A 17,876-nucleotide genomic window follows, 5' to 3' on the forward strand; every position below is an offset into this window, starting at 1 on the left:
GTTTGTAAATTCTGACCAATCCCTGACAAGACCATTCTAAGACTAACTCCAGCACTCTCAATCTGATAAAACCCCTCCATGATTTACCCACTGAGACACAACTTGTGGTGCCACCAAGTGTGCACTCACCCCTGCAACAACAAGCTCATCAGTTTAATTCTGCTCCTGGTTTAAAAAACAAAAAGCAAAAACCAAACTGAATGAAACACGGATGAAGAATGAAGGGCTGATTTCTGCATCTCTAATGAGCTTCTTCAGGTTTCTGATTATACTCTAAACTAGGTGGCATAAAACAACTAATTTTTAAATTTTGAGGAATTCTGTGGAGAAGAGTAAGAACAGATGGTCTCTTCTCCACGATCTATGGGCTTCACTTGAGAAGACTTGAAGGCTGGAGGGGAATGACACTCTCCTGGGGAATCATCTATAGCGTTACTCATTTGTGTGTCTAGCAGTTAATGTTCACTGCGTAAAACAAGACTCACATTCTCTTTGTGGACACTTGGTACCTGGGTTCCAAGAACAAATGTTTCTTGGGAACAAGGCAGAAGATAGATCTTATGATTTGACTCGGAGGGCAGAAAGCATCAGCAAGACTGACCAACTTCAAGGAAAGGAAATAGAGACCCAGAGAGCGTGCAAGTCACCCTGCCAAAACAGCATGTGGAATGGGACATACTATTATGGCCATTCTTGGAAAATACAATGTATCACAGAACTCTTACTTTAAAGCAAAAAACGAACAATCAAATAAAATTTCTAATAGAAAAACTGGGGTGAAGAAGGTAAGAAAGGAATATAAACAAACTATAAACATCTGGAAAATGCTCAGCCTTGTTCATAATTAGAAAAAGTACATTAAAAAACAAGTTACTGCTTTCTAGCATATTGTCCAGGGTGTTGAATAACTCATACCACCAATGGGCACATACTTTTAAATTCTTAGTTTTTCCTTAAAGTGAGAGCCTGGCTTTTGAGAAAATGTATGTCAAATACCCAAGTCTAAATCACCATGTTTCCCTGTCAGCCATTCTTCAATGTTCAAATGGTATTGCATGACAAAGACGGATGATTTAGCTCACAACTCTATTGCAAAAGTACTTTTCCTCATGACAACCGATGTCACAGAGAACATTCCCCTCGTGACACAGAAAGTATTTAAAAATGCATACTTGAGAGTGGTGATGTAATGAAACTGGTCATTTGTACTACTTCATCAAGAACATTCCTCAATGAAAATGGCTTTAAAAAACAAACAAAATGTGAGTATACGGTAGTAAAAAAGAGGCTGATTACTAGCATAGTTTGCTGCCATCGCCTTTACTGATGCTCAAGGGCCAGCTGTTATACCTGCCTTTGGGTGGGGAATGTTGTTTTTCCACAACCAGTGCAAATGCCCACACGATGACAAGAAAAATACTATCTTAGAATGGCAAATACTGTCATCACTCATAGTACTGATACATAATATCACTTATGAAATAAGAATACTCTTGGGGCACCTGGGTGGCTCAGTCGGTTAAGCGTCCAACTTCAATTCAGGTCACGATCTCATGGTCCGTGAGTTCGAGCCCCATGTTGGGCTCTGGGCTGACAGCTCAGAGCCTGGAGCCTGCTTTGGATTCTGTGTCTCCCTCTCTCTCTCTGCCCCTCCCCCGTTCATGCTCTGTCTCTCTCTGTCTCAAAGATAAATAAACGTTAAAAAAAAATTAAAAAAAAAAAAAAAAAAAGAATACTCTTGAGCCCCTAGTTGTTTGCAAACTACCTTTGGAAGTGCTGTTCAAGAACTGGGTACTGTATGCAAGCGATGAATCACTTAATTTTACACCTGAAACTAGTATTACACTGTATGGTAACTGGAATTTAAATTAAAAACTTGATAAAGAAAATTAAAAAAAAAGTGCTGCTCAAGAAACGCATATGATGGAGATCCATTCAATGGAATGTGATCAAATACAGCTACTCAAAGAAATGATGCAAATCTAAATGTATGCATATGGAAAAATGCTCATGCATTTACCACATTTAAAAATAATCAAGGGGCGCCTGGGTGGCTCAGTCGGTTGAGCATCCGACCTCGGCTCAGGTCATGATCTCACAGTTTTTGAGTTTGAGCCTCATGTCGGGCTCTATGTTGCCAGCTCGGAGCCTGCTTCTGATTCCATGCCTCCCTATCTCTCTGCTCCTCCCTTGTTCACGCTCTGTCTCTCTCTCTCTCTCAAAAATAAACATTAAAAATATTTTTTTAAATAATCAAGAAGCATAATCTTTAAAAAAAAAAGATTTTATTTTTAAGTAATCTCCACACCCAACATGGGCTTGAACTCACAACCCCAAGATCAAGAGTTGTGCAATCCACTGACTGAGCCAGCCAGGTGCCCCTTTAGTGTTTACTTATGAACTACATACAGATGTTTATATATGCAAATGTTTGGAAAGAAATATGTCAGTAAAAGGCTATCTTGGGGAAAGGGATTTCATATCATATAATTAATTTTGTGGTTTTTAAAAGAGTATAGGTTATTGTTAAAATTAAAAACAAAATCTTCAGGGTGCCTGGGTGGCTTAGTCTGTTGAGTGTTTGACTCTTGATTTTTGGCTCAGGTCATGATCCCATAGTTGTGGGAACGAGACCCGCCTGGGGCTCTGCGCTGAGTGTGGAGGCTACTTGAGATATTCTCTCTTCCTCCGCCCCTCTCCACTACTCTCACTCTAAAATTAAAACAAAACAAAACAAAAAAACACAAAACTTCAAAATAGGAACTTGCTACGCAGAAGGATTCTTTGTAAAGGCTCTTTAATTTCCCCTCCCTCAAAAGACAGGCTCCTTCTAAAAACATAATTAGCATTACTGATAATTTATTAATAAAAAGAAGAAGGAAAAAGGAGGAATAAAAGAAAGAAAATAGTCTCATGTTCACTGGAATGTTACCTAAGTTATTGAAAATGCATTCTCCGAAAGGAGGCCATATTCTTCATGGATAAACACGAAGACTTTACTTAGCGTTGAGTCTAATACCACACTGCCAAAATTTCCAAATGCACATTGGCAAAGTTACTTAACTATTTTTGATTAAGGTTTTTAGCAATAATTCAGGTAAATAAATTCAATTCAAGAAGCAATGAGGTTGCCTATTTTCTAAAACTCAAGAACAATATTGAGGTCAGCAAGCAATTAATCTGAAGTCTCATCTAAAAACAAAAACTCAGAAGCCATTACTTTATTTAGTTTCAAGGGCATTTTCAATGGCACTTTCTTTTCCAGCATCTTTTGATTGTGATTATGTAGCCTACTGTGAAAGATCTCAACCTCTGTATCTCAAACTATTTTTTTGATTAACATTTTAGCTTGATCACAGAAAGAACTGCTTTCTCAGGAGGATGCCTGGTTATCAATTTGTGTCTTTATTACATCTCTGTTGAATTATTTCAATTCATTGTTGCCCATCCTCTTGAACTGTTTTAATGTCATTTTCAAGCATACACTTTGTAAGAGCTGAATTACCTATTAAAACAGTGTATTACTAAGATTTGGGTAAGTTTAATGTTGATTTTGAGCATCTCACTTATAAGGAATGCTACGTTCAATCTACAATTTTGAAATATTTTATACAGATATCCTTAGGTAAAGTTATGTGCCTTAGGACAACCTTTTTTACATTTCAGCATCATCTGGAAATGAAGATAAGGATGCATTAACAACAGCATTAATAGGTAATTGAACTTAGAGAATGCAGACTCAGAGAGAAACATACATAAAAAGGAAATCCTCTCATTGTACGAAACCGGCTTTGTAATAAGCTAATGGTATTCAATGTCTGTAAAGAATATGTATTTATTACCAATCAATATACACCAGAAGATAGGTTCTGTGGGTATACATAATAGTAGAGGAAATACTAATTATAATGATCAATACTTTGGACATGGTGAGCATACAAAAATGTATGTTGAATAAACACAAAAGAGAAACCATCCATTTTGAAGAAGGTACTCTTGCCATTGTGTTGAAGTCAAGAGCAAACAGTTGCATAACTGCAGCAGGCAGGAATATAGTATTTGACAAAGAGTTAACAGAAGTGTTTTCAAGAGAATGCAGAAGGGTGAGGATCTGCACACAATTTTAATAAATTAGATCTTCTATAATCAGATTTGGCTGAAAATATGTGGGTGACAACCAACACAGAAGTGACAGCAAATAAGTCATATGGATAAAAATTACTTTAATAGTACAAATGCTTTCTTTGCAAAACCGGAAGCAATAATTTGTAATCAGAACTCTGCAAACTGCTATTTAATATTAAAATTTAAAAACTAAATTTCTACGAGGCAGGGGCACAAACACAAACTGTACTTCTTCATAACAGCTTCATGAGACATCAATAAAAACAGTCACAATTCACAACTGGGATCTACTTGATGTTCGTAAAAAATCAGTTCTTGAGTAGGACTGCTTTTTCCTACTATCGATCTACAGACTTTAAAGACCACTATGTATCAAAGGCTGAAGAAAAAACTGAAGTCATCTCAGCAATTCTGAAGTGAAAAAGGAATCACAGGGCAAAATGGAAGGGAACAAATGTGAGTACTTCTCCTTTGATGGTTATAAATAAAGCACTCATGCCTACCCTTTTGTGGCTTCATTCAAGCAGTAGCATGAAATACACCTAGTAGTGTAAGATAAATCTGACACTATCAGAGATTTTCTGTGGTCATCTACAATACTGTTATGGATTACGCAAATGCTCTATAAATACTCTGCATTAAGTAAAAAAAAAAAAAAAACAACAAAACACAAAAACAAACAAAAAAAACACCTAGAAGACAGAACGCTATCATCCACTGTCATCAAAATAAAATTTGATTAACTTTACAAATTAACTACTGAGTAAATACAAACAAAATAGTTTTTACTTTCAATTTTATTCTAAAAGATTCAGTAAAGAGAAAATTTTAAAAAGTTTTCTTTCAGTATTTTATTTTTTTTCACGTTTCAGAGCACAAGCGGGGAAAGGGCAGAGAGAGAGGGAGACACAGAATCTGAAGCAGACTCCAGGCTCTGAGCTGTCAGCAGAAAGCCCGACGCGGGGTTCGAACCCATGAACCATGAGATCATGACCTGAGCTGAAGTCAGATGCTTAACTGACTGAGCTACCCAGGTGCCCCGCTTTCAGTATTTTAAAGATGCTGTTCTGTTGTCAGCCCATCTGCATAGTTTCTGATGACAAGTTTGTTATCATTCTTATCTCTTATCCTCTCTATATAATGCATCTTTTTTTCCTCCCTGTTTTAAGATTTTCTCTTCAACACTGGATGTAAGTAGCAAGTTGATTGTGATATGCCTTGGTCTACAGTCTTTTTTCCTGTGCTTGGGGTTCTCTGAGTTTCTGGGACTTCTGAACTCATAGTTTTCATTAAGTTTGGAAAAATTCTGGCCATCATTTCTTCAAATATTTCTTTTGTTCTCCTTTTTGTCATGCGGGGACCTGTGTGACTTGTACATGAGGATGCTTGCACACGTCCTACACAGCTTACCTCCCTTCCTTTGTTGGGTTTTTTCCTGTTTCTTTTTGGAGAGTTTCTATTTCTGCATCTTCAAATTCACTCATCTTTTGTTTCCTAATACTTCATCTACATTAACCCCACCAGATATTACAGATTTTAATCGCTACAGGTTCATTTCACTTTTTAAAATATCTTTAACATTTCTATTTACCAGATTAATCTTTCCTCTAGCTTCTCAACTGAGGGAACACAGTTATAAAAACTGTTTTAATGATCTTTTCTACATTTCTACCATATGTATCTATTCTTGGGAAGTTATAAGTGATTGACTTTTCCCCCTCAGTAGGGAGACTTTCCAGCTTCTTTGCATGCCAGTAGGTTTTTACTGGATGCCAGGCATCATAAATTCTGCCCTATTAGATACTGGAAATTTTTCTAGATGACAGTCATGAGTTTTGTTCTAGGATGTGATTACATTGCTTGGTAACAGTTCAATCTTTTCAGATTTTGCTTTTACCTCTGTTTGGCAGGATCAGAACAATACCTAATATGGGGATAATTCTGTACCAACACGGACACACACTTGTGAACCCTCTACCTAATGCCCTATCATTCCTGAGGGTTTGCACTCTGACAACATTATCTATTCCTGGCTGTGTCAGCTCAGAATCCCGTTCCCCTCAAAATCCTTCCTAGAGGCTCTTTCCCTGGCCATGGGTAACTTCTACACTTCTATGTGCTGATCAGTACTCAGCTAAAGACTCAGAAGGGACCCTCCCAAGATCCCCCAAGTTCTAAGTGGGCTACTCCCTCCTCTTTGGTAATTCAAGCCACTCTGGCGTCTTCCAGCTTCATCTCCTCAAATCAGAGAGACCAGCAGGCTCCCTGTGCCCTCCCCCCGCCCCAAGTGGGCTCCCTGTGCCCCTCCTCTCCCTCCAGGTAGCAAACTGTGGCAACCAGAGGGTTTGCTTTCTGTTTCCCAGAGATCATTATGCTTCATACTCTAATTTGCAGTATCTTAAAAAAAAAGCTGTTTCACGTAATTTTGTCTTGCTTTCAGTGATTGTAGGTAGAAGGATCATTTCAAAGCCTGTATCTCCACCTTTGTAAGAAACAACCCCAATTTAACAAATTTACAATCTCAAAAAAACAAAGGAAATTATATCTCTTGTCTAAAGCATCCATGATGCGGGGCAAGGCTTCTCTCCTAAATCTGCCCTTCAGACCTCATCTTCGACTCTCTGTCTTCTTCCGACACATAATACTCAGTTCACACCAGCACTGTACCTGATGCATGCTCAATGATTTGTTCAAGAAAACAGATAAAATATGTATTAACCTGAGAGTCATCCTCTTACTTTTAGGACACAGAAAGCAAACTGGAAAGGAATCTTTGGAAACATTGGCTTGTGAAAAACATACTCTTGCTATGGAAACCATGAGCGATATATAAGAACAATTCTCAAGTGAATTGGAAAAAAAAAAAAAAAAAAAAGCAACAAGAATAATCCCAAGGTTCTCTTACTTTTGGGCACTATCTGTCTCCCTGGCCCCCTAAGCCCAACCTAACTATTTCTCTCGGCAGCCTACATTTCATTTGGCTCGTGGCACGGAAACACTATGCATAACCAACTAGCCAGACTTAAAAACAATTTGGTTCTAAGTGCTTCAGTGTTCGCTCACTATCTATTCGAGACAAAGAAAGCCTGTGGGCCAAGTGAAGGAAAATCAGGATGGGAAGACAACACATACTGCGTATCTGAAAAAAACCAAAGTTCCATATCTAAATCCTACAGGGAAAAGTAGTAGAAACAGTCAAGAGGTTATCTTCAATTGATCTTTTATTAGCCCCTAAACAAATCTTATAAAAGGTATACATCACCTCTTCCCCATAATGTACATCCTCACCCAAATCTGTGTACAATCTCAAGGTGTTTCTAAAACTCCCCTGGAAATCAATAGACAGGCTGAATTTTAGGTTAAAGATTTCCGCCTAAATAAATACAATACTGATCCTAAAATTTACCTCGTCTTCCAGCTTCTGAATTAATAGTTGTGAAACTAGGGACTTTGGATGTTCCCAAAGCCAAATGTACACTTGGCATTTTCCCAAGTCTTTATTTATACGTTGTTATTAGAACACTGTTTTTAGGGACTGATACTCGTATACCCTGAAACATTCCCCCCATCCCGAGGAAAGGTATGGTATAAATGCACATAAGGTCTTAAAAATCTCCAGTTTCTATTTATCACATAATTTTTGGCACTAATTACTCATAACAAATAATATTAAATACTGTCATTCCCTTAAAATATTACTTACAGATTACAAAGTAGCTTTTTACAAGATGTCCTGTCGGGCACATTGTTAAAGCAATAAAAAGCTTGAAAAGACTAAAAGCCACATGAACAACAACTTTGGATGAGGATCAGGTTAACGGCTAATAGTATTCTGGAGTGTTTCCTGGATTTTATATAAAGACCACCGATATGATGGACCACAACACACAGGATACACAGTTCTTGCCAGGATTAATTAGCTATAAAGTCAGTTAGGAAAATTATGCCTGCATGGTATTGCTGCTACTTTCCCATTGGTGCTAATAAGCTTCAAGAAGAGAAAGGAGACAGTAGGTTATGGATCTAGATTTGTTTTGGGAATGAAAAGAGGAGAGATTTCTGTCATCTTAAGGCAGAGGGAAACAGATCCGATGACACTACCCTCACTAACTTGAATAGGTGTCCAAGGACCCAAAGAAAATGGGTATATTTTAGAGTCAATCTCTTCAAATGAAAGGGAAAAAAAGGGGAAAAAAAAGTTCTAGTAGTATATTATACATAGTATGTTAAGGTGCTTTAAATATTACAGAGAATGCCTTAGTTTAAGAAACTTTAATATGTAATATAAAAAATGCTTACTCAACAAAGCTTTACAGAAATATACAAAGATATAAGCACATACACACACAAACATAAGTGACACATGTATCCTAATCTCAAGGAGATCACAGATGTGAGTTGCTAGGTTACATGAAACAGAAGATGGTATAAGCAGTTGACATGTACAGAGAAGATGCTAGGTAAATCCAGGAGAGGGAGAGATTACTTCTATACCTGGGCATGGGTGAGAAGGATGATCAGTGAGTAGAGACAGCGTCTCATGAGGAAAACAGTAAATAAGTAAGCTGAGGGAAGGGAAAGAGGATTAAGGGGCTACTCCACATGTAAGGACAAGTCTGAGAGCTCTGTAACAGAAGCAAGAAACCCTCTGATACTCATGGAGACAAGGCGTCTGGTTTAGGAGACAGAGCAGGGTGAAGAAAACAAGGCGCAAAAGGCTGGGTGGAATCACGATGTCTATAAAAGACGGTCAGGGAATTTCATTCCTATTACAGCGGTTCTCAACCCTGGCTGGACACCAAAATAACAAGTGAAGCTTTTAAGAAATACGTAAGCCTGATTTCTAGGCCCACAAACTTAGTAGGTCTAAAGTGGGGAGGCAAAGATTATGACTATGGCTTGTCCAAAGTTAGCAGCAGCAGAAAAACAAGAACATTTAGGTTAAAAGGTGGGAAAGTTAGTGAAAATAAGAGAAAGTTGATAAAAAGAGTGTGAAAATGAGAACAAATTACAGGACTCCAGATATAGGTACACCACAGAATTTTCAGGAGACATGGTATGGTGAAGAAGAAGAGGTTGTGATGGGAGAGGAATGTCAGAGTTCAGGATTTTGGATAAGGATCAGTTTCTAATTAGGATGAAGTCAAGAGGTAGCAAGAAAGCAGGGGTGAAAAGTGTCATGGAAGTGGCATGGTAAGAAAAAGCAAAAAGAAAGCTCTCTAAAGTCATAACCAGCCTGACAATGCAGGCAAGTTGAATAAGAGTATTTTCAACAATCCTATATTTACCTTGATTACTCAATGTGATAGGGCAAGGAATCTCAAAAGACAGTTCAGAAATACCAGTAAAATGATGCCTTAATTTCATATTACTTGCAAAATAAAGTGTTTTGTTTATAAATCATGAACTTCAAGATTACTGTTAGTTAACTAAGAAAAAAAATCATAGTACCTTATCAGTGACAGCCAAATACAATTCTTTTACTAGGTCTGTTGAGTTTTTCTAGAGGTAAATAAATGAGAGCAGGAAACAATCATCTGACTGATTCTTAGTGGTTAAAATCACACTAGGAAGGTTTACAACCTCCCAACTCAATCACTAGCCTAGGATGCCCTTCCAACATTCTATTTTGACTGAACATTTATGAAACAACATCACAGAGTATTTTCAAATGAAAATAAGGTAACTTTCCTTCTGGCAATGTGCTCCAAATTCTACTAAGTAAAAGTCTAAAGGAAAGCTGATGGATTTAATAGGCAAAGAGAAGTTCTGGGGGAAGAGGTGATGACAGGAGGAGCTGGAGGAAGAGAAAGGAGGGCAGGAAGGCAGAGGTGTAGTGCAGGCTGAGGTGGTCTGGTCTATCTACTCTGAGAAAGGGGAAAAACATGTTAGCTACCTATAAGGCTCTGATTTTCAGACAATTTCATTCCCATAGTGCAGCACTTCTGTCCCTTTCTGATCCAGTGCTATATCTGACAACAGCAGCACAGGAGACAATACTCACTTGAAGGCAATATACAAGGCCTATTCAGGATTTATGGTATTTGCCAGGAGACTTAGGGTCTGGATATGAATTTAGCAAATAAAATACAACCCAACCTAAAATACAATCAACTTGCTTAGATGTGCTACAGTCAAAGCGGAAAACTGTGATGCCAAGTTTGCCAATGTCATTCAGCCCACAGACACCTGATTGTATCCGAAATTCAGTTTGGCGAGACTGCAGATTCTGCTTGATTTATATAAGGTACAAGTTAAAATTTATTTAAAAAAAAAATTTTTTTTAATGTTTATTTATTTTAGAGACAGAAAGAGCACAAGCAAGGGAGAGGGGCAGAGAGAACTGGAGACAGAATCCGAAGCATGCTCCAGGCTCTGAGCTGTCAGCACAGAGCCTGACGCGGGGCTCGAACCCATGAACCGTGAGATCATGACCTGAGCCGAAGTCGAACACTTAACCAACTGAGCCACCCAGGTGCCCCAAGATACAAGTTAAAATTTAAAACTCTGATAGTCACATAAAAATTTGAGGCTATCAAAAGCTAAAGACTTGATTACAAACCAGTAAAAACGTCACGTGCAGAGCTCATTCAGCAAACAGCAACTTAAAAGTACAATGTGTTAAAATGATATTTTCACTGGTTTGTAATATGGCATACGTGTTTTCAATTCTAATATACTTCTTGAGACAAATAATGGAAAAACAATAGCTCATATTTTTGGACTAGAGGGAAGATAGTTCTAAATATTTCTTCTAAAATACATTAAGATATAAGATATATTCCCATACAGGGGGCTCCTGGGTGGCTCAGTTGGTTAAGTGTCCAATTCTTGATTTCAGCACAGGTCATGATCTCATGGTTCATGAGACTGAGCCTTGCATCGGCTCTGAGCTGACAGTGTGGAGCTTGCTTGGGATTCTTGATCTCCCTCTCTCTCTGCCCCTCCTCTGCTCTCTCCCTCTCTCAAAATAACATACTAAAAAAAAAAAAAAAAAAAAAAAGACATAGTCCCATAAGTGTACCTAAAGATGAAAAACAGATCAAACTCACTGCAAGTATAAATGATCTTAAAAAGTGTTGGTCAAGAGAAATGGTATTTCTCTTGAAAAAATTAATCAAATAGGAGGCCTGCAAACATCTATTAACACTAGGAAAAGAGAAAAAAGTTGTTGTCAAAGAAGTGAGAGGGACAAAACCCCAGCTACATTCTTTAACTGATTTATTAAAACAGGGTAAAAAATACTTCTTAGGAACACTATATATACAGAACTTCCAAGTTTCATGAACATGCTACAAATTTAGAAAACTACTGTAATATTTATTACTTAATCTAATAAACCTTCATAAACTTGACATTGTTAATATACATAAATAATTTCTTAAAGACTATAAGCTCCATTACCCTTAGGGTTTATATATTTTGTTCACTCCAATATCCTCAATTTCAAGAATAGTGTATTATGTAGTGGGCACTCAACAAGTACATAAAGATTTAATATTTAAATATAGTAAATACTCACTGTTACAAAATAATTACCATCTGTGTGAATTATCATTAATGCCCTCCCTGAAATTGGGCATTCCTCACAGTCATTTCTTTAGCTCTGGGTTACAGTTGTGTCAATAACTGCAAACTACGTTTAATTGTCAAAGTAAAGCAAATGTACAAATTAATTAACTACCTGTTTCCTAGCCACACCTACCACAAGACATGACAAACTATACTAACTCTACAGATCTAATTCCAATTCCAGTGACTTATGGTAGCTGAGCTGTATTTGAAGCTGGTAAATTTCCCCTCAAACGTGCAGTTCTCATGCATTCTGCAATTTTAGCAAAATGGTATGTGGGATTTCTGAAAACATTTAGAAAACCTACAGAAATTTTAGAAATCAAAATCATAAAGAATGCCTCAGGCTAGGAGTCAAGAAAGCTCAGTTCTAATTTCAGGCTTTACCTAAATTTGTAACTCTTGAGTAAGAGGTTACTTCTCTGTGGCCTGGTTTCCTCATCAGTATCTGGTCATTAAACTATTTTAAGGGTAAATAAGATGAGATTCTAAAACATTACTTCGGAAAAAAAGGATAATGTTATGTAGATACGGTATTACTATTATTACTTCAAAGTCACGTGAAACAATGATGTTTGGATAGACCGTTATTTGTGCTACTGCACTATCAGCACAGGTAAATGAGAAATTAGTGCAGTTTTAATAACGTTCAAACTTATTTATATTGACAAACTTATTCATATCAACTAAAGCATCTAGTAAGTATATTAGTAAGTATATATAAAATTAGATTATTACATACAGAAGCAGATCACCAAAGTATTTCTGGGGCTTAAACTGAGTAATACTAAACATGAAAGAATGATCAGAAATACCTCATTAACACAGGCTACTTACTATATATCAAATGCTTCCTTAATGCTTTCTTAGCCACTTCCATCAACTAGCCAGAAAACATTAATATGCTCAAAAACTTCAATTTGGAAAGTACACCTTACAAATGCCTAGTAAGTCACACATCACAGAAAAGAAATTATAAGCAACTTAAAATGCTAATGTACTAGCTTAATTTTTTTTAACTTTTTTTTTTTTTTTTAATGTTTACATACTTTTGAGAGAGACAGAGAGAAAGAGCTCAAGCAGGGAAGGGGCAGAGAGACAGAGAGACAGAGATACAGAATCTGAAGCAGGCTCCAGGCTGTAACTGTCAGCACAGAGCCCAGCGCAGGGCTGGAACCCACAAATGGCGAGATCATGACCAGAGCTGAAGTCGGACACTTAACCAACAGAGCCACCCAGGCACCCCTGTACTAGCTTAATTCTTTATGGAAGAGGTCACAAAATTGTCATTCTACTCCTAGAGCATACCAGATACAGAGAGACCTTAGAAATTAAATGAAATGCTTTGAGCTGCATTTGATCTTCTGTTAATTCCCCCCAAACAGGTAGTATAGACAGGAGATGAATGAAAGTGGACAAAATCAAAAAGTCTGGACAGCTTCATAGCTTTCCTGAATGGCAATTCCATCCTTATTTAAAACGAACCATGAGAGGGGCGCCTGGGTGGCTCAGTCGGTTAAGCGTCCGACTTCAGCCTGGGTCACGATCTCGCGGTCCGTGAGTTCGAGCCCCGCGTCGGGCTCTGGGCTGATGGCTCAGAGCCTGGAGCCTGCTTCCGATTCTGTCTCCCTCTCTCTCTGCCCCTCCCCCGTTCATGCTCTGTCTCTCTCTGTCTCAAAAATAAATAAACGTTAAAAAAATAAATTAAAAAATAAATTAAAAAAATAAAACGAACCATGAGAATGGTCATAATTCGATGTAAGCTGATCAACCACTTTCCTGAATTTCCATCACTGCCGGCTACCCTCTGCCAAAGCAGCTACTGAAATGGCAGACACCACATTTTAGGGACCACTTGAAGACAACAATGTCAGTTAATGAATCAAACTTTCAATCATGCAGTCTTGGAACCAAGCAGCTGTACTTTTTCTTCCTTGTAAGTAAATATTTTCACTTAATATGAAAAACCCTTTGACACTAGACTGGTTTTTCTTTTAAATAACAATTCAGAATCATTTACCAGCAAACACCTCCACTTTTTAAAATTATAACCAAGGGACATTTAGCTAGTTCTTAAAAGATTTCTTATGATAAACATAACACAGTCGAACAATATAGTTACTGAAAGAAAATGCATTATTTACACTTGTAACCCTGAAGATACAGTGCAACTAATATTGTTACTGAAAAGTTACTGAAAAATTCTCATGGTATTCACAATTAGACTTATTCAAGGCTAAGATATGTGATCCCAGCATTAACCATCAATGCTGTGGTATCCTCAGCATTAAGACTAAGATATAGCTTAGTCCACCTTAGTAGAGATGACAATATAAATCTACACTGAAAAGCTACTGTGACGACTGATTTCAAACAAAATCAAACATTTGAAAAAATAATGATTTTTCTGTAAATTATTACTGCCTATGATTAGAACAATAATGGTAAAATAATCAGCTCTCAAACAGTATTTAAAATCACAAAACTGAATCAAGGAACTTAAAGTGCTATTTCTGAAACTATGCTCTTACACTGCTCTTTAAGATAATGTTTCACTTGCCTTCAAAATCAAGTTAGGATTACAATTAGTACTATATGATGTTACTGAGGATTCCTACAGGATGAAAAACAGATCTGAGTAGATTAATGTGCTAAGAGTAGATCTACCAGACTACAGGATGTTAACAGAGTGTGCACAAAAGCTGACAAATGAACAGAAGCAGAATACCCATTACTCATTACAAGTTTAGAATCCTATGAAGGAAGACGTTATATTTTTCTGTAACACCAATTATATTTTTAATGCTTAAAATAGCGGAGGTGAGAAAAGAGAAAAGACAAACTGTTAGATGATACTGAAAGGCTATCGTCACCCTAATGAAAATGCCAAGTAAAACGGATTAAACCGTAGCACAGTTTAAAAGCAGGCTGTCAGAGCAGCGCAGCACCAGCTATACACTGAAGATGAAGCCCCTGAGGGTTAGTGTGGCGTAAGTAATTCGAGGAGGGAACATCGCAAGCAGCCTGAAATAATGACAGCTAAAATAATGAGACACCCCTAATTACTAGCTGTTCGGCATCATCCCATGTCCATTTCATATATTAATTTAGTTACTCTACTTTCGAGGGATATTAGCGTCGTTCTCAAGTACAAATGAGGAAAGAAGGCACAACAAGATTAATATTGGTGAGGCCAGGAGACTAGAATGGATTCCAAGAGGAAATGGGAAGAAGTTTACTTATGTAGCGATTTTTATATTCATGGGTCACAGTAAATATTTAGAAGTTCAAGATTATAAATAATTTTAAAGGCAAAATATTTTAGATGTTTCTGATTTATTTTCCTACCTAGCAGTTAATTTAAGGTAATTTTTATAAAGGCCTGTGATTATCTGAGAAAAAATTCATTGCGAAAATTCATGAAGCAATTTCAGTAATTCTCCTAAAAACAGAAGAACATGCATCACAAATGTGTCGAGGGTCACAGGTTTTCAGTAAGTGAAAGAGTAAATCTTCTGTTCTCCTAAGACAAGAAAAAGTGATTTCAGATTAACAGTTAAACTCTACTTCATGTACGAGGAGCAAAATTTATCTGTGTTAGGAGTACACTCCAAATTTCAAAGCTCAGCTTACATTAATTCTACAGTAAGGGATGGAAAAAGAGATCGAAAGGTGGATGAATGGACCAACAGACAGTTTCTTTCAGACCTAAAGAATGTGATAATATATAGCTCTCCCAAATTTTAAAAGCAGCTTTGGTAACTTACCATTTTTTTTCTCTTATCCTGTTCTGTGGGTGGTTCTTCATCTTCTGTTACTTTTGGTTCTTCAAGATGAGACATTAACATACAGCTACATTAAAAAAAATGTTTTAAATAAATAAAAAATGTCCATAACATGTTAAAACAAACCCTGAAAATCACTCAGAACATTGTTTCTGTGTCCGAAATCTGAGGAATAGCTAGATAAGTTAGATTCGTAATTTTAAAAAATATTTAACTGCACACAAAGACTTAACTACAAAAATACACCTCACTTTTAAAAAAAAAAGGGTCACACAAAAATACCGTAGAACATTTTACTTGAGAATTTAAGGTAGCAAGTTGCAAGGAATTTATATATACATGATTTTTAAACCATACGTCACTTGTCATAATAGCAGTAATTTAAACAATACCATCATTTAAACAATACTAATTATGCAATAAACTACTCTGCTCTTCAAGTGACATTACTATGCTATAAGGAACTTGCCCTTGATGGCACTTGTACATGCAGGACAGTTATAAATCATTTCATTTTGATTATCTGCACGACTGTTCTTCACCATTAACAGAGATAATAGAAATATAGTTTCCTATTCAGTTAATAGTTTCTCTCTTCCAGGGAGATAAGAAATAAATATTGTCTAGTGAATCAAACTGATGGAATAAACCTCACTGCTTCCTAATTTAGAATAGTACAATTCAGTAATTTATCAGTCATAGGTTTCTAACTAATAAACTGGGGCAAAGAAAGCTTGGTTTCTCTTCTATCTTGTAGTATGTACAGAAGAAACCTAATTCTTAACTCAGTTGTATAAATAGCCTTTAATTCAAGGTTAAAGACAAGTGCTGACACCAGAAACTTGATCAGGCTCACTCTTGCAGGGGACATGAGTCTCCCTTCCCATTCCTCACCACTAAAGAAAACAATTTTTGCAACAACTACCTATGACCCAGTCAGTGCACACCGGTACGATAAAATGGTAAGAACCTTAAACTGCAATCAGGAACAGCAAGAGCTTAATCTCTAACTCACTGACTGCATGGTCTTAACCTCTTGAAGCTGCAATGCTTTCATCCACCATGATATACTATGATGTAACACAACTAGTTGGCCAAGGAACCCTAGCACAAAGTGAGAAATTATGAATTATCCCAGCCCAAACACGATTCAGTTAAGTGAAATGTGTAGTAAACAATCTCAATCCCAGTTTGTATTTTAGAACTGAATAAAAAGGAGTTCCTATACTAGCTATTTTATGTCTGCTGCAGATCTGAATTCTAACTGCAATGAATGTGGATCTCCTTCCTTCATCATATTCCAAAATCTGCTCATTCACTTGTAGAGTAAAAAAATCTCAGGATGTCTGGGTGGCTCAGTTGCTTAAGTATCAGACTCTTGAGTTAGGCTCAGGTCATGATCTCACAGTTCTTGAGTTAGAGCCTGCATCAGGCTCTGCACGGACAGTGAGACCCTGCTTGGGATTCTCTCTCTCTCTCTGCCCCTCTTCCGCTGTCGAAATAAATGAACTTAAAAAAAAAAAAAATCTCTGCTCTCTCTTCTCTAAGTTAAATGATTTATCACATAAATAATGGAGTATATTCTGAATATAAATATACATTTACACATATATTTTCTCTCCACTGACTAAAAATTACTGAGAGGGCAGAATATTTTTCCTTTGCAATTCTGCAAACTGTATTCATTTGGGTCTCTGGAAGGTGTAAAGTGGGGAAAAAAAGTGAATCTGAAAAACCCAAAGATGAAATTCTTTCCTGCAGGAAAATTTCTAATTAAAAGTCAAATCTTATTTTTTTGACAAAGATTAAGGATAAGGAATCATGATTTATATAAAAGGCATGTGGGCCAAGAATGTAATAATAGTAATAAAATAGTAACAGTCTAAAATAGGGAAGACTAATATGAGAAAACAGGCAGCCAGCCACCTCTCACAGCGCCCACCCCCTCACTGAACAGATTCAGGCACTGTAGACCACTAAATCAGAAACTTTCCCGGTAAGAAACGCCAACCAATGAAATACAACCAATTATGTTAGCATGCAACATGGAACCCTTTAAATCATTTCTAATTTAAAAGGTACATGCAATAAAACAAACTCACTTAATCTAAGCAAACTCACTTGTAAAAAGTCACAATGAAACTCAAACTGACAATATTATTCAAGTGGTCTCTGGAGTAGACACTTTGGTTGATTATGTCTCCTTCCTAAAAGAACCCTGAATTTGTCCAGTATCTTCTTCTTCCATGCCACTAAATGCTTCGACATCACCATTTGCTTCAATAAAAGCTGATCCCAGAGCCAGTGCCTCCAGAAGCAATCACAGCAGTCCTATTCCCCTGGTCTTTCAATAGAAGCATGTTTAAAAAATTCTAGCCAATTCTACATGAAAAT

General features: G+C 36.9%; 1 protein-coding gene across 1 annotated transcript in view; it reads right to left on the reverse strand.

Annotated features, from left to right (window-relative positions):
* The window catches only part of IPO11 (importin 11), a 196,689-nt gene that overhangs the window by 15,512 nt on the left and 163,301 nt on the right, over positions 1-17,876 (reverse strand). Inside the window, exon 29 of the mRNA XM_019414324.2 lies at positions 15,465-15,549. Coding sequence (XP_019269869.1) covers positions 15,465-15,549 — 85 coding nt within the window. The remainder of the gene's footprint in view (positions 1-15,464; positions 15,550-17,876) is intronic.

Source organism: Panthera pardus, unplaced genomic scaffold (assembly GCF_024362965.1).
Source record: "Panthera pardus isolate Hobbes unplaced genomic scaffold, ASM2436296v1 HiC_scaffold_2, whole genome shotgun sequence".
Taxonomy (NCBI): domain Eukaryota; kingdom Metazoa; phylum Chordata; class Mammalia; order Carnivora; family Felidae; genus Panthera; species Panthera pardus.